The 18,102-nt window shown below is 45.6% G+C and overlaps 1 protein-coding gene across 6 annotated transcripts in view; it reads left to right on the top strand.

Annotated features, from left to right (window-relative positions):
* Nucleotides 1-18,102, top strand: part of P4HA2 (prolyl 4-hydroxylase subunit alpha 2) — a 69,659-nt gene that overhangs the window by 38,600 nt on the left and 12,957 nt on the right. For all 6 annotated transcript variants that reach the window (XR_009153113.1, XM_058166057.1, XM_058166061.1 and 3 more), the window contains 3 exons: nucleotides 1,080-1,319; nucleotides 5,128-5,330; nucleotides 6,602-6,778. Coding sequence is in view for 5 of the 6 variants with exons in the window: in XM_058166057.1 (XP_058022040.1) it covers nucleotides 1,080-1,319; nucleotides 5,128-5,330; nucleotides 6,602-6,778 (620 nt within the window). In the remaining variant the exon portion in view is untranslated. The remainder of the gene's footprint in view (nucleotides 1-1,079; nucleotides 1,320-5,127; nucleotides 5,331-6,601; nucleotides 6,779-18,102) is intronic.

Raw genomic sequence — 18,102 nt, 5'->3', positions numbered from 1 at the left:
ATATTCTATTGTCCCAGAATCTGGATGACTCTGTTGGGGTAAATCAAATACACAATTGAGCATGGATGTTGGGTAATATAATACAACTAGATTGTTCTCAGTGGTTTTTGTGTCTAAATTGAGGCTCCACAGAAGCCAGGCTATGGTATGCATCTGCTTAATTCTGTGTTCCTTTTAACCACAGAAAACTTTTCCACTGGATGGGGAAGACAGCAAGTTTGAGTGAAAGTGTCTGAGACAGTTGACAGTTTTAAATTTTGAAAAGGCAACTCCCCACCCCATCCTGGATTTTAAAGGATATTGGGGAGGTGTGACAAGGGAGATAGTAGACTTGGAAAGAAATACTTTAGAATACTTGTTCTTTGATTCCAGCTCTCCTTCCATTTAACCGAAATATAGATATGGCTTTCCTTGAGGCTCAAGGAAAAGAGAGCGGGACTTAATCTCTCAATTCCCTTCAGCTTCCAATTCCACTATTCATACCAATACCAATGAGCAATTAGGACTGAGGTTTTTTGCTTTTTGTTCTCAAGCTATTTTTAAGTTTTAAGAAAAAATTGGCATCCTTCCACACTGAGGGAAAAACAGGGCTATTCCCACTCTCAATGCAGGTTTGGGTTTGGTTGTATTTTTCCCCTAGCAATTTAAAAATTCCTGGTGAGAGAAGGGTGAATGAACTCAAAGGTCATGTACGAATTAAGTCTGACATATGATCCTGAATCTCCAGATACCCTGGTAGGATTCTAGACTAAAGACAGGAAAGCAAGAAGATGAAGGAACATCAACATCCAATTCTTGATGGGGTGTACCCAGGAATGTAATTTTCAAAGCAGCAGGAGGACTGATTATTTGTATCTGGTTTCGAAGACTTGTGAATAGGCAGGAGGGAAATAGAAAAATCTATCCTTTTCCTGTGTATCTCAGGGACTTTTTTTAACCATGTCCACAAGAACGGCATTCATCTAAAAACAAAGGGAATAATAAAATAGAATCAATTTTTTCCCCGACATTTTTTCTATCAGACAAAAAGCTTAGGCAGATCTGCCAGATGCACTTAATATATGATTTACTCATTTCAGGCACAAAATACAGATCTACCTTGACAGTGGATGACTGTTTTGGTATGGGGAAAATAGCTTACAACGATGGAGATTATTATCACACCGTGCTGTGGATGCAGCAAGCCTTAAAACAGCATGATAATGGTGAACAGACAACCATCAGTAAAGCGGACATCTTGGATTACCTCAGCTATGCTGTTTTTCAGCTCGGGGATTTACACAGAGCAATGGAGCTTACAAGACGGTTGGTCATCCTAGGTAAGAAGTAGCAATAGGAACTTAACTCCAATCCATAACAGAAAAGATGCTTTAAAGGGAATGTAGGCAGCTTGCTGCCTTTGTTGGCATCTCCTAAAAGAAGTATCACCTTTTCCTAGTCCCATAAAGCAACTATGTGGTCCTAGAAGATAAGTGCCTGAAGTAAGGAGATGCCCAGAGGGTGGGAGAAGATTGTATCACTGTGTCTATGCCCCCTTATTGGACCTTTAGATCAAACATTTGTTTTCTTGAGAGCACATGGCTCCATGCTGTTGTGACCCAGGCCCAAGTAGACAATAGGAAACTCAGTCCGTGAAAAAAACAAACTTTATTCGAACAGCTGAGAATTACTTCACTCCCAGCGTAGTTCAACTAAATTAAAACAAATTTCTCCCAACACAAAATTCCTCAGTCCTATCGCAAATCTTGGTCCAATTAGGCAAACTGCCAAAGGCCTTTCTTGGCAAACGTTCAGAAATCACAAAAATAAATGCAAGATGTAGATGAAGCAGAAGACAAAGCTACCAACGTTGTTTTCCAGCAAAGCCCAAACGCCATTGCTGGTCTTTTTTAAGCCTTATGGGAGGGGCCAGTCATCTCTTGGCCCTACTCCTGAGTTGTCCTCTCTGCTTGAGCTGCTCTTGCCTTCTGGCAGCTCTTTTCATGTGTGCATTAGGAACAGGCTCCTCCTGTTCCTCTGCCTCACTACTATCAGTCCCTGGAGACTCTGGAGTCCGCACCTCACTCCCCGATGGCCCTGGCCTCACCTCAGCCTCATCGCTGTACAACTCCGTTGCCAGATCCGCAGGCTGCTGGCGGACCACAACAGAGGCACCAACAAATCCAGCAGACATGTCCCCATTTCCTGCAAAGCACTTTTTTTTGCCTCTGATCCAAAGAGCTGCACATCCCAAGTAATGCATTTTTCCTCAGAGGCTTACGGGATTTCTGATCTGGGAAACCTCTCTGGCCTGCCTTGAAAGGCTCCAGATGAAGTATTTCCATTGGTGCTCCAAAAGTATAAAAATGGGGGCTTCTGTGATCACCACAGTTTGGAGATAAGAATCCCTGTCACTTGACAGCATAGAATCCCACTTCACTGCTTCTCCTGTACTTTTGAAAGAAGACAGTGCTAAATTATCCTGAATTCTGCTGAGACAAAGTGAAACTAATGCTGACTTTCAGATCTTTTAATCCAGATTTCCAAATTCTCAGCAGACCATACCATCTCATTAACTTTTCTTCAGTGAGATTATTTTTCTGTTTCCCTCTGTCTTAACTATAAAGGTGATTGATAATAACTTGCAGAAACTGAAGACATCTGCTACTACTCAGTGCTGTTATTTGCTTGGATTATAGTGCAGTTTATCTAAGGCAAAATAACAATCCAATCTATTTCTGTCAGGATTGCCTTGAAATCTACAGTGGAATCCTGAATGGTGTTTTTTTTAATGGGTAATTTTCCTTCTTATTCCTCTGAATATATTTTAAATATATAAGTGCTGATCAGCACTCTCTTTTCTATTAGTTTATTTATCAATTTTCTTTTTGCCAAAATCATTCCCTTGCTATAGAATGTTGACTTTTTTTTTCAATTTCTTGCCCTCATTCCTTTTGTTGGTACTAAGAAGTTTGACAATTATACACTAAAGTTTGACAGTAAAAAGGTGTAGTCTTGTATTAAATAAAATCAAAGTTTCAAGTTACTATATAATAGTATTTTTTTTATTTTGGTGTTTGAAGTTTTATTCCAACATTTCTGCATACTTACATTCAGTACACACATAGAGAGATGCACATGGTCACAAAAATACCCTAAACGTATTAGATTTTCAGCAATGAAAATAATTAATGTAATTCATCCCTTCAAACTTTGTTGGTGTTAATCTTAATGACCTTGCCTGAAATCAAAAACTTAGTGATTAAGACACTCAAAGTCACCTATACAGTGAAGTAGGCAGCATATAAATTCAATTGATCAATCAGTCAATCAATCAAATTTATTTATTTATTTATTTATTTATTTATTTATTTATTTATTTATTTATTTCGATTTTTATACCGCCCTTCTCCCGAAGGATTCAGGGCGGTGTACAGCCAAGTAAAAATACTATATAAACATTAAAAGAAATTAAAAAACATATTATAATGTGGCCGAAATATTAAAACAATTTAAAATCTTAAAATATAAATAACCCCAATAAAATTTCAATCCAGTCCTGCTTGAATAAATAGGTGCGTTTTCAGCTCACGGCGAAAAGTCTGAAGTCTATTACCCACGCAGCTGCATTCTGGACTAACTGCAGCCTCCGGGTGCACTTCAGGGGCAGCCCCATGTAGAGAGCATTGCAATAGTCCAAGCGGGAAGTGACAAGGGCATGAGTGACCGTGCATAAGGCATCCCGGTCAAGAAAGGGGCGCAACTGGCGCACCAAGCGTACTTGGTGGAAGGCCCTCTTGGAGACGGCCGCCAAATGATCGTCAAACGACAGTCGCCCATTCAAGTTGCGCACCCTCTCCGTTGGGGCCAATAACTCGCCCCCCACAGCCAGCTGCGGCTGCAGCTGACTGTACTGGGGTGCCGGCATCCACAGCCACTCCGTCTTGGAGGGATTGAGCTTGAGTCTGTTTCTCCCCATCCAGACCCGTACGGCTTCCAGACACCGGGACAGCACTTCGACATATAAATAAGTTGGATTGAGTATGATTAGCACTTGGTAGGGAGACAATTAGGGAATATCAGAGCCGTATAAGTAGTCTTTGATTTACAACTGTAATGAAACTTAGAATTTCTGTAGTAAGTCATGACAATTGTAAATCAAGGTACCCAGGTGACCAGACTCAAATTTTACAACTTTTTTTGTGGTGATCATAAAGTGAATTCATGTATTTCTATGGATGGTGGTTTTTTGGTCTGGAAACCAGCTAAAAAGGTCAGAAAATAACCCTTTTAAATCACAGTAATAACTTCTCAAAAGCCTGTAAAGATGAGCCAAGTTGCCAAGGGCCTAAAAAGCAATTATGTGGCCACAAGGGTGGATGTGTGCAGCTGACAGAACTGCGGAACCAAGTCATAAGTAACTTTTTGAAGGTCCATTGTAACTTGGAGCAGACATTAAATGGCCGATTGTTAAGTGAGAACTACCTGTAGATTGGACTGGAAAGTCTGAATATTTTCTGAAAGAAAACAACTTCAAACCCTTCCCTACTGTAACCAAGTATGAACATAGTTGTGAAGTCATCAGGAGCTGATTTGTACCAGCTGAGCCTCAGGTTGGGGTGTATCTCTCAAGTTTGGTGTTAATCTGTATAAGAATGATATTGTGTTAAACTTAAAATTGTATCGGAAAGAGCTAAATGTTGGTGTAAGACTATTCCCTTTTAATTGCTGACCCAATTCAGTTTCCCCCCCCCAAAATATCCAGAGTCTTTAGGTTTTCAGGCCTTTCCACTTGTTCACCCAAAATTGCTTGTTCTCCTGTTGGCTAGGCTAGTCTGCTGGGCAGCTTCAATAAAAAATGGACAAGCTTTTTTTTTAAAAAAAAACACACCTGTAACTGTGCTCTTCTTTAATGTAGAGAAAAGCCATTTGTTGGTAAACACGGTATGTCATTTTTGAGACAATACATCACTCTCTTCCTTTATTGCCTTTGTATATTTCAAGCTCAATAAAGATCCTATCTTTAATTCACAGAGAGCCTAATTGGAAATTGGGGAGGATGGCTTCTGACCTGTATAATGTAAAGGGGTGGCCTGCTGTAGACTTCAAAGTCTTGTGTTGATTCTCTTACGATTCTTTCCAAACAAGACCCAGGTCATGAGAGAGCCGGCAGCAACATGCAGTACTTTGAGAAGCTGCTGGAGAGCGAAAAAGAAAAAAACCAAATCAATACATCGTCAGTGAACCCCAGTGAGCCCAAAACATACCATGGCATTTATGAAAGGCCTCGGGACTACCTGCCAGAGCGTGAGACCTATGAAGCCCTTTGCAGAGGGGAAGGTGTGAAACTGGTAAGTAAAAAAAAGTGCCAAAGATTACTAGCTTAAATAGCAATAGCACTTAGACTTATATACCCCTTTAAAGTGCTTTACAGCCCTTTCTAAGCGGTTTATAGAGTCAGCCTATTGCCCCAACAATCTGGGTCCTCATTTTACCCACCTCAGAAGGATGGAAGGCTGAGTCAACCTTGAGCCTGGTGAGATTTGAACTGCCAAATTGCAGTCAGCCTGCAGTACTAACCAGTGCACCACCATGGCTACATTCTCATATTGTTGGTGTTTCCTTTAAGACCACATTTTACAAGTAAGTTCATCTTTGCTTTTAACTTGCTAAAAGAGAGAAAAAGTTGATAGGTAACTTCACATGGCAAGATAACGTAATTTTTACACCAAAAACCCATACCCTCCATTACAAAACAATGAGAACAAAAATACAATTTCAGAATTTGAAAAACAGTTGCCATTTCAGATGAATAGTGAATAGTTCTTCCTTTGAACCGCATGTACTTGCTCATCTGTAATGTTCAAGATTATTTTGCTTGGTAACAATGCGCTCAGAAAATGCTTAAAATTATGACAAGATGTCATATTTCAACACTATCCTTGCTTATAGAATTATAGAGTTGGAAGAGACAGAATAACAAAATAACAGAATTGGAAGGGATCTTGGAGGCCTTCTAGTTCAACTCCCTGCTCAGGCAGGAAACCCTCTATACCATTTCAGACAAATGGTTGTCCAATCTCTTCTTTAAAACTTCCAGTTTTGGAACACCTGCAGCTTCTGAAGGCAAGCCGTTCCACTAATTGTTCTCACTGTCAGAAAATTAATCGTTCTGTCAGGAAATTGTGAGAATCTTGGAACTTCCAACCCCCTCAATTCTCAGACAAATGGTTGTCCAATCTTTACTTGAAAAACTCCAGTGACGGAACACCCAGAACTCTGGAAGGCAAGTTCTTCCACTGCTTAATAGTTCTCACTATCAGAAAATTCCTCCATTCCAGATTGGATCTTCCTCTGATGAGCTTCTAAATTGATGCCCTCTTTCCTGTGGGAGCCCTTCAGGTATTGGAAGGCTGCTGTTGTGTCTCTGTCTCCACTCAATCTTCTTTTTGTTAAGCTAAACATACCTAGTTCCTTTAGCCGTTCTTTATAGAATTTAGCCTCTAGACCCTTTATCATGTTTTGTTGCTCTTCTCTGCACTCTTTCTCAGCATCTTTTTTGTACTGTGATGACCAATAATTCAAAATCTAAACTATTGTATTTATCTGGATATACTCCTAGACGCCTCGAAGACAGAAGAGGTTGTTTTGCAGATACCACAATGGAAATCGAAATCCTTATTTAATTATAGCGCCTTTTAAAGAAGAAGATGAATGGGACAGCCCACATATTGTCAGATATTATGAAGTGCTATCTGATGAAGAAATAGAGAAGATTAAGGAGTTGGCTAAACCAAAAGTAAGAGTTCATTTTATTCAGCGGCTGAAATTATATCAGCATTTCAATTAATTAATATAAACTAATAAAAAAGTGAAATTGAATGAAGTAGGATTGGCTTTTTCCATACATATAACAATACATGTGTAGTGGTTTGTCCGATTTAACACAAAGATAAGTTGCAGGAAAGGAAAGCTTTTAACACTCCTGGAAAAGAAGAAAGCAGAACTTCTGTCCAAGGTTTATTCTTAATTCTAAACCGGTATGTTTACTGTGGTTGTGAAGAAGAATGGTGTCTCACTTGCCCAATGCTGACTGGGAATGATGGAACATGTAATGAGGACATCTGGAGAAAGCTGATTTACCCTGATTATACTGATCAGAGTATTTCAACTTATCTGAAAACTATTTTAGAAAATATAGCAGGAACTGAGCCTTGGGTTTTTCTGGTAGGCTATGATTTTTCATGTGTTTTAAATAGAAAGCTTCCAATTACTTGTACCTTGGTCATTATTTCCTTTACCTCCTCTAATTAATAATTAGAGTAAGTTAATGGTCAGAAATTGTAAAAAAATAATTATGTTAATTAATTAATGTTAAAAAATGTAGCAGTTGAGTAAGGATTTTTTAAGAATATGGATTTATTTTAAATGTTTCTGAAGTCGTAATTCTTATTAGTTCACCTCATTTAATATTCTTCATGACTTTCATCTCTACAACGAAGACATTTTTCTGATGATTTATCATTACTTTCTCTAGTTCTTAGACATCATAAAACCTTAGATTGAACTGAAAGCATGATTATTTTCATTTCAGTGCAGCATGTCTAAAAAGAACAAAGCTATATATGAATATCTGCTTATTTAAAGCCCAGATTCTTTAGATGTTGATCTGATAGATAAATAAAAGTTGCTCTAATGTTTTGCTAATTACAATCTTGGACTATCATTAAATGAAGCTGTTTTATTGTATTTATACATGAAAATAATCAGATAAATTGGAACATATAATTTAGCAGTATTAATTGCATTGACTGTATAAATCATTTCCCTTCGAAATACAAATGCATAGTTTTATGGGAAGTATTAGCTACTACTCATTTTTAATCACTGATTCAAATAGACACTAGGTTCCAGGTTAGGGTAAAGTTAGGTAATACAGCAATTGATCAGCAATCAAAAGATACATTCATCCATATTGTGATGTTAAAAAGTTTGAAATAAGAATGTATTACTGTCATAGACAACATATATTTATCCCTGAGTTGCCTATTTTTATTTATTTATTTATTTATTATTTAAACTTATATACCGCCCTATCTCCCAAAGGACTCAGGGCGGTTTACAGGCATATAAAAACATCAATATACAAATTAAAATAATCATTAAAAGACTTATTCTAATGCCAATAATTAATAATACCAATTATTAAAAATAGAAATATAAATATTAAAATCAATTTAAAACCCCTCTAAATTTAAAAATCTAAACCAGTCCTGCACAGATGAATAAATGAGTCTTGAGCTCGCGACGGAAGGTTCGAAGATCTGGAAGTTGACGGAGTCCTGGGGGGAGTTCGTTCCAGAGGGCGGGAGCCCCCACAGAGAAGGCCCTTCCCCTGGGCGTCGCCAGACGACACTGCCTAGCTGACGGCACCCTGAGGAGTCCCTCTCTGTGAGAGTGCATGGGTCGGTGAGAGGTATCTGGTCGCAGTAGGCGGTCCCGTAGATAACCCGGCCCTATGCCATGGAGCGCTTTAAAGATGGTCACCAAAACCTTGAAGCGCACCCGGAAGGCCACAGGTAGCCAGTGCAGCCTGCGCAGGATGGGTGTTATGCGGGAGCCACGAGGGGCTCCATCTATCACCCGCGCCGCCCGATTCTGCACTAGCTGTAGCCTCCCGATGCCCTTCAAGGAAACCCCCATGTAGAGAGCCGTGCAGTAATCCAGGCGAGACGTCACGAGGGCGTGAGGGACCGTGCATAGGGCCTCCCGGTGCAGAAAGGCGAACTGGCGCACCAGGCGAACCTGGTAGAACGCTCTCCTGGAGATGGCCGTCAAATGATCTTCTAGAGACAGCCGTTCATCCAGGAGGACGCCTAAGTTGCGCACCCTCTCCATCGGGGCCAATGACTCGCCACCGATGGTCAGCCGCGGATTTAGCTGACTGTACCGGGATGCCGGCATCCACAGCCACTCTGTCTTGGAGGGATTGAGCTTGAGCCTGTTTCTCCCCATCCAGACCCGTACGGCCTCCAGACACCGGGACAGCACTTCGATAGCTTCGTTGGGGTGGTCCGGTGTGGAAAAGTACAGCTGGGTGTCATCCGCATACAGCTGGTACCTCACACCGAACCCACTGATGATCTCACCCAGCGGCTTCATGTAGATGTTGAACAGAAGGGGCGAGAGGATCGATCCCTGCGGCACCCCACAAGTGAGGCGCCTCGGGGCCGACCTCTGCCCCCCTGTCAACACCGACTGCGACCGGTCGGAGAGATAGGAGGAGAACCACCGGTAAACGGTGCCTCCCACTCCCAATCCCTCCAACCGGCGCAGCAGGATACCATGGTCGATGGTATCAAAAGCCGCTGAGAGGTCTAATAGGACCAGGGCAGAGGAACAACCCCTATCCCTGGCCCTCCAGAGATCATCCACCAACGCGACCAAAGCCGTCTCCGTGCTGTAACCGGGCCGGAAACCGGACTGGAACGGGTCTAGATAGACAGTTTCATCCAGGTGCAAGGGAAACTGATATGCCACCATACTCTCTACAACCTTCGCCGCGAAGCGAAGGTTGGAGACCGGACGATAATTACCTAAAACAGCCGGGTCCAGGGAAGGCTTCTTGAGGAGGGGCCTCACCACCGCCTCTTTCAAGGCGGCCGGAAAGACACCCTCCACCAAGGAAGCGCTCGTAATCGCCTGGAGCCAGCCTCGTGTCACCTCCTGCGTGGCCAGCACCAACCAGGAGGGGCACGGGTCCAGTAAACACGTGGTGGCATTCAGCCTCCCTAACAGCCTGTCCATGTCCTCGGGAGCGACAGGGTCAAACTCATCCCATAAAATGTCACCAAGACCACCCTCAGCCGTCTCACCCGTATCACCGCAATCTTGGTCCAAACCATCCCGAAGCTGAACGATTTTATCGTATAGATAACCGTTAAACTCCTCAGCACGGCCCTGCAACGGGTCATCCCGCCCCTGGTGTAGGAGGGAGCGGGTCACCAAAACCTTGAAGCGCACCCGAAGGCCACAGGTAGCCAGTGCAGCCTGCGCAGGATGGTGTTATGCGGGAGCCACGAGGGCTCCATCTATCACCCGCAGCCGCATTCTGGACTAACTGTAGCCTCCGGATGCCCTTCAAGGGAAGCCCCATGTAGAGAGCGTTGCAGTAATCCAGGCGAGACGTCACGAGAGCGTGAGTGACCGTGCATAGGGCCTCCCGGTCCAGAAAGGGGCGCAACTGGCGCACCAGGCGAACCTGGTAGAACGCTCTCCTGGAGATGGCCGTCAAATGATCTTCTAGAGACAGCCGTTCATCCAGGAGGACGCCTAAGTTGCCCACCCTCCCCATCGGGGCCAATGACCCGCCACCGATGGTCAGCCGCGGATTTAGCTGACTGTACCGGGATGCCGGCATCCACAGCCACTCTGTCTTGGAGGGATTGAGCTTGAGCCTGTTTCTCCCCATCCAGACCCATACGGCCTCCAGACACCGGGACAGCACTTCGATAGCTTCGTTGGGGTGGTCCGTGGAAAAGTACAGCTGGGTGTCATCCGCATACAGCTGGTACCTCACACCGAACCCACTGATGATCTCACCCAGCGGCTTCATGTAGATGTTGAACAGAAGGGGCGAGAGGATCGATCCCTGCGGCACCCCACAAGTGAGGCGCCTCGGGGCCGACCTCTGCCCCCCTGTCAACACCGACTGCGACCGGTCGGAGAGATAGGAGGAGAACCACCGATAAACGGTGCCTCCCACTCCCAATCCCTCCAACCGGCGCAGCAGGATACCATGGTCGATGGTATCAAAAGCCGCTGAGAGGTCTAATAGGACCAGGGCAGAGGAACAACCCCTATCCCTGGCCCTCCAGAGATCATCCACCAACGCGACCAAAGCCGTCTCCGTGCTGTAACCGGGCCGGAAACCGGACTGGAACGGGTCTAGATAGACAGTTTCATCCAGGTGCAAGGGAAACTGATATGCCACCATATTTCTACAACCTTCGCCGCGGCGGGTTGGAGACCGGACGATAATTACCTAAAACAGCCGGGTCCAGGAAGGCTTCTTGAGGAGGGCCTCACCACCGCCTCTTTCAAGGCGGCCGGAAAGACACCTCCACCAAGGAAGCGCCAGAATCGCCTGGAGCCAGCCTCGTGTCACCTCCTGCGTGGCCAGCACCAACCAGGAGGGGCACGGGTCCAGTAAACACGTGGTGGCATTCAGCCTCCCAACAACCTGTCCATGTCCTCGGAGCGACAGGGTCAAACTCATCCCATAAAATGTCACCAAGACCACCCTCAGCCGTCTCACCCATATCACCGCAATCTTGGTCCAAACCATCCCGGCTGAACGATTTTATCGTATAGATAACCGTTAAACTCCTCAGCACGCCCCTGCATCGGGTCATCCCGCCCCTGGTGTAGGAGGGAGCGGGTCACCAAACAGGGCGGCTGGGCGGTTATCTGCCGATGCAATGAGGGAGGAGGCGAGCTACGCCTCGCTTCCCTCAATGCCACTAGGTAAGCCCTAGTATAGGACTTCACTAGTGTCCGATCAGCTTCTGAACGGCTGGACCTCCAGGAACTCTCTAGGCGTCTTCTCCGGCGCTTCATCCCTCTCAGCTCCTCGGAGAACCAAGGAGCCGGTTGGGACCTGCGCCGGGTCAGAGGCCGCAAAGGGACGACACGGTCTAAGGGCCCCGCCCCCGCCCGTTCCCAGGCCGCAACAAGTTCCTCAGCCGAGCCGTGAGCCAGACCCTCAGGAAATGGCCCAAGCTCCGTCCGGAACCCCTCCGGGTCCATCAGGCGCCTGGGATGGAACCAACGTATCAGCTCCATCTCCCTGCGGTGGTGAATGGCGGTCAGAAAGTCCAGACGAAGGAGAGAGTGATCTGACCATGACAAAGGTTCAGTGACTATTTCCTTTAAGTCCAGATCTCTCGACCACTGACCAGAGACAAAAATCAGGTCCAGAGTGCCACCCCCAATGTGAGTAGGGCCATCAACTACTTGGGTCAGGTCCAAGGCCGTCATGGAAGCCATGAACTCCCGAGCTGCCGTCGATGACGAGCCGGACGATGGCAAGTTAAAGTCCCCCATGACTAAAAGTCTGGGGGTCTCAACTGCCACCCCGGCCAGCATCTCCAGGAGCCCGGGCAGGGCAGCTGTCACGCAGCAAGGAGCCAGGTACGTGATCAGCAAACCCATCTGGCACCTATGACCCCATCTCACAAAGAGGGATTCGCACCCGGCAATCTGAGGTACAGTGGTCTCCCTCGGCTCTAGACTCTCTCTAATCACAACCGCCACCCCCACCCCTACCCTGAGCCCTCGGCTGATGGAATGCACGGAAACCCGCGGCACATCTCCACAAGGGGCACACCCCCTTCCGTGCCCAGCTAGGTTTCCGTAACGCCTATAAGGTCCGCAGCGCCCCCCTGGATAAGGTCAAATATTAGGGGGGCCTTATTAACTACGGACCGTGCGTTGCATAACATCAGCCGGAGGCCCAGGCTCTGGGGTCTTGACCATCCGGGAACGGAAAAGGACGAGGATCGGGCGCGCGACCGCTTGCAAACATCGGGCGCCCCCAGAACGATATGATCCCCCCCTTCCGCCATATCTGCCCCTCCCACTTACCGTGGAAATCGGGCCACCCTCACCAACAGGAACGCAATCTCCCCCCCTAACCTCCGAACCTATTAAAGAACCGTCACGAGCACGCGCAAGGACTGGCTCCCCTCCCGACGGGCTACCCCCAACGCCCGCCCTAACCCTCCCACCCCTTAAAAAAGCCCTATCTAAAAACCCCCAAAGGCTCTTTTTTTTCGCATGCCACCTCTGTGGGTCCCAGGACCCGTCATTGAGGCCGGCCCTTGATAATGCGGCGGGCCATTCCTGCGGGGCGGGGGGACCTTGCAGGCGCAAGAGTTCTAAGGCAGAATATCGCATAAATAAGTTAAAAGCATAAACAGGAGAGAGAAGACGACGTGAGGTAGCAATGTAATGTCTGGGGTGGCAGGATGTAATGCCAAGTCCAAGTGGATACCCATCTTCCAAATATCTTCAGATGGTGGCTGGCTTAAAGCTGATACAAGATGGTATAAGTCGCAGATGCAGTCTGATAGTAAAAAGTTATTGTGACTCTGCGGAAAGCTCAGTCCTAAAATCCATCCTAATAGAGGTGGTATTCATCTCCCCCGTTCGTGGCGTCACCGAGATTTCCAAAGTGGATGTTTCCTCAAAAGATGTTGCAGAGTAGGGCCCCAATACACCATTCGGTCCCCAATCACCTTCCCGGACAGTCCCAAAAATGGCCATAACCCCTAAACTCCAGCCGGCCATATAAAGTGCAAGATGACAAATGCAGCTGACCCATGTTGCAGATGGTAATGCAACTCCTAGTCCGAGAAGAGGCAGGCCCCGCTAGGCCTGACCAGGCCAAGCTAGGCCAGGACACCTCCGGTGGGGGCCACAAGAGGGATCTTTCACAGCCCTTCACCCTAGGCCCCCCCACCAAGTCCAGAGGGGGCCAGGGGAAGTCAAGAAGAGCTGGAAAGCCCAGAAACCATCCGAAGACGTCAGATGCCAAGAAAGCAACGAAACGGGGGGAAAAACCCAGCTGCGGCTTCCAACAGCCAAATCCAAGCCGCAGCCTCGTCCGTAGCCCAGTGGCTGCCATCCGCAGCTCGCCCATCCCTCGGCCTCGTTCCCGGCAGTCGGGGGTCCAGAGAGGCTCCCAGACCTCTCCCCCGGCTGCCCGAAAGATGACATACCGGATCGGGGGGCGAAACCGCTCGGCAGGCCACCTAGGTACCGGCGTCCTTCCTCCATGCCCAGCTGTTTCCTTCTTCGGCCCCGCCCGCCGAGTAGTAAAATGGCCGCTCGCAGCTCGCTCTTCCCCGGCTTCGGTCTCGGCAGCCGTGAGTCCAAGGAGGTCCCAAGACCCCTCTCACGGCTGCTCAGATGGTAATAGACCTAGCCGGGGGGCGTAGGCTGCTCGGCAGGCCGCCTGAGCATCGCCATCCCCCACTTCACCGGATCGTCGTCCTCCCGATCTCCCGGTTAAGCAGCCATCTTGCGTATGCGCAGAACCTGCCTATCAGATCTAAGAGTTTTTCAGATCAGTTCTTGGTGGTGGTATTAAGGTAAAATGTATGGCCAGGATTTGAACAAAAACAAGAAGGAACAAAACATTAAATTTTAACTTACATGAATAAATCATTCTTTTTAAACCTTTAGCTTTAGCAATATTAATTTTTGTGGTTCCAATTCCAAACTGAAAAGAGGGACGATAACTTGCTGCTATTTAATATGGATATTTCATTTTAACTTCTTGCTTTTTTAAAGACAATTTACAAATGACAAACGTAGCCACATTATTACATATATTAGAAATTCAGAATTACATCACTTCAAGCAATACTTTAAACTGAGTTTCTGAACCTGATTTCTGGAGCAAGAGCTTATTGTAACAGAATAGCACATGAGTCAGAAATCTGGCATTTCATTGTGCCAAAAGCTACATGTCAAGACAAGATAATTAATAGGGATATTAAGAGACCAAAGAAATAATATGGAAAAAATGAATTAAGCATGGGAAGAAAAACGCTAACAAAGAGAATAATTATGAGTGTTGCCTATTAGAGTACATAGAACTCACATTAGTGAAGTGGCATTGTTTTAAATAAATATTTGTGTCATAATTAAGGTGCAGTTACAGTGCCTTGATTACAGGCATACTTGTGGTCATGTGGACCAGATCCCTGATTAGTTCAACCAAACTAAACTCTTAGCAAAGTCTTTCCTAATCATTCCCATTTCCTTTAGTAATCTGTCTGTGGGCTAGCCTCAGGCGGTAAGATGTTAGACTTCAAGTCTCTAACTTTCTGCTCATTATATGCTGCTGTTTCTCAAAGGTCTTAAGTAAAAATTAATAACTTCTTTATGATCCAGTCTGTTGTATGAATATCAGAAACATTAGGGAGTTCTGGCAAGGGACAAGTTCTCAGTGGGTTCTTTTCTTCCAGTGTATTGGTATCCGCTTTTGTGCTCAGAGATGCTATTTCATAGTGCCAGTTTCTTGGCATCTGCACTTTCAAGAGAATTGTCAGCAATAAACCACTTAGGACCCCTGGGGACTGCCAAGGGGGTGGGGGATTCTTACTTTCGTTAAGGATAAATTCAAGCCTGTCTCCTAATACACTATATTTTTTGGAGTATAAAATGCTCCGGAGTATTAGACGCATCTTAGTTTTTGGGGAGGAAAATAATGGGGGGGGAAATCTGCCTCTGCCTACCAGCATCCATCGGTATTCATCTGGCTAGCTAGCGTCCTATCAGTGTGTGAGAGAGTTGAGGGCTGTTTGGAAACTGAAACAGTATTTGCTGTGTGAGCAACAAGGAAGGAGACAGCAAGGAGCCTGGGCGTGGCTTAGGTCAACTGTTCTAAAGCTGCATGCTGTGCTGATCTCTGAAACTGAAACTCCTCTCCTCTGTTTGTGTTTTGCTTGTGTTGGAAAACCTGCTTTTGGTATTGTATATTTACTTTATTTTATATATAAAGAGAAGTTATTGAATCCTACTGAATCAGTTACTTGTGTGTGCTTTCTGGATGTGATTGCTGCTACAAACTCTGATAGTCCTTATAGCAAATAGCGAACAGCCAGGTCAGCTTCAGCACATTACTGCAGCCTGATTCAGCACGAACAGCTGATTGGCGGGTGGATCAGCCTCCTGGAATACCCCCAATCAGCCGTTCAGGCTGCAGGGATTGCCACAGACCATCGCCTCCTCCGTGCCTCACGTTTTTGGCTACATTCGGAGCATAAGACGCACCCAAATTTTCAGCCTCTTTTGGGGGGGGGGAGAAAGTGCCTTTTATACTCCGAAAAATACGGTAATACCATTTCCCTTACCAATTCTGTAATAGTTCTTTGTTTGCCTTGATTACCGTATTTTTTGCTCCATAAGACACATTTTCCCCCACCCCCCAAAAGTGGGTGGAAATGTCTATGTGTCTTAGGGAGTGAATGTTGCATCACAAACCTGTCTTTGTCATTGCCCGCTGCTTCTGTCTCTTTTCCACAGTGCAGGAGTCAATCGGCAGAGCTGGCACATGAGAGGACACCTATCTGTGGTCCTCTTAGGCTCCGCCTCCTGCCCTCACTACACTGCTGCTCCATATTCGGCACTCCATATTCACATTGAGACGGTGCTCCATATACATTTTTTTTCTTGTTTTCCTCCTCTAAACCTAGGTGTGTTTTATGGTCAGGTGCGTCTTACAGTGCGAAAAACACGGCAGATACCAGCTAATGAAAGATGTAATCATCAAAGTTCGATACAGCTTTGTTGATATTGTCTGAGCTTGGTTTTCCTCCTGCAGATGTTTCATTGCCAGGTTAGATACCATTATCAGTGCCGATAGAAAAAGTGAGTGTTGTTGGCTCTTTATATAGAGCAGCCTGTTGTACTGGGCTTTGCCCATTTCTTCCTAAAATCTTCTGAGTTCCATACATTATAATCTGCTTTCCAGTGTTGGGACATTGCTTTTGCATTACTTTCACTGTCACTAACCCATATAGGGTTAAGAGTACTTAACTCAAGCATGAAGAACAGACAGGAATCCTATAGCATATACGACGGGTCTGCAGACTTGGCTCTTTTAAGACTTGTGGACTTCAACTTCCAGAACTTCCAGAACTCTGGGAGTTGAAGTCCACAAGTCTTAAAAGAGGCAAGTTTGCAGACCCCTGGCATATACCAGCATTTTACAGAATTACAAATTCTCACCTGATAATGCTAAGTGGGACCACCAACATATGATTATTATTATGAAATAATGATATGGGAAGCCAATAGGGAGGTGGAAAATGGCAGTCATGTAACTGTGGGAACGCTGATGACCACAACTACAAGGATCAATTGTACATTTCCTTTTTCAGCGGCATAGTAAGTTTGAATGGTTGCTTTTTTTGTGTGTGTGTAAAAAGTTTTTTATTTTTTATTTTCTTATACATATATAGTAAATGTACATTTTCTTATTCATATATAATTATACATATTCTCTCTAAAGAAAGCACAATAATAATACATTTTAATTGCATTTGGAGTTGCTCTTCTACCCTTTCTTTCCCTCCGTTTTACAACAAACCTTCTTCCTTTTCCCTCCCTCCTTCTTCTCCTTTCCTACGTTCTTCCTCTTCCTCACCTTCCTCATACCTACTTCCCTTTCCTCTCCCCCAGTCCTCTTCTCTTTCCCACCTTTCTCACTTTCTCTCCTACTCTTGTCCCTTAATTTATCTTTCTCTCTTTCTCCTTCTCCTTCTCTCCATCCTCTCTCTCCTTCACCTCCTCTATCTTACCTTCTATTCCTCTCTTCTTTGTTTCTTCTTTGTTGTATAATACTTCCCTTGTTTGATATCCGAGCAACTCCAATCTTATATATTTTCTTTTCAATTTCTTTTCTATTTTACCCAGTCTATCGTTTCATAATTGTACTGTTGTGTCTCGCTCGCTTTCCCCGCAGCTGGGTCCCTCTTATCTCCTGCCGAACGCTGAGGAATGTCCTGGCATGCCTCCAGACCCCAGCCCTGGCACCATGCCCAGACAGGCCGAACAAGACGAAGGGCCTGACGTGCTTCCAGCCCCCAGCCCTGGCTCCATGCCCAGGCAAACAAAGCAACTAGACCCCTTCCCCTCCCCCACAGCCTGTGAGCCTGAGGAATGTGAATTGCCAACAGCTGGAGCTTGGAGAGATCCTCGCTTCAGGAGAATTGATAGGCAGCGTCAGCAAAAGGAAGGGAGGGGCAGGCCTGGATAAGTGCTGAGTCATGGAGCCACACCCCATGGCCTATATAAAGGATCTGCTTTCTGGCATTCTCTGAGTCAGGCAAAGTCTACCTTGGATCGCTGAAGTCACTTCCTGGTCTCTTGCCTGCCTTGAGAACTTTGCTAGGACTTTGGCAGAGCTGCAGAGGCACGCCTGATATGGACTTCCCCGACCCGGCCGTCAGCGGAGGAGTGGGACACGACATGTACATATAATCTTCTCTTCTTCATCCCCCTCCATCCCTCTTTTCCATTTACTCTGGCGCTATCTGGGTTTCTATTTCT

The sequence above is a fragment of the Ahaetulla prasina genome, chromosome 2, assembly GCF_028640845.1.
Source record: "Ahaetulla prasina isolate Xishuangbanna chromosome 2, ASM2864084v1, whole genome shotgun sequence".
In the NCBI taxonomy this organism is placed as follows: domain Eukaryota; kingdom Metazoa; phylum Chordata; class Lepidosauria; order Squamata; family Colubridae; genus Ahaetulla; species Ahaetulla prasina.
This window is presented reverse-complemented; position numbering and strand designations above follow the sequence as displayed.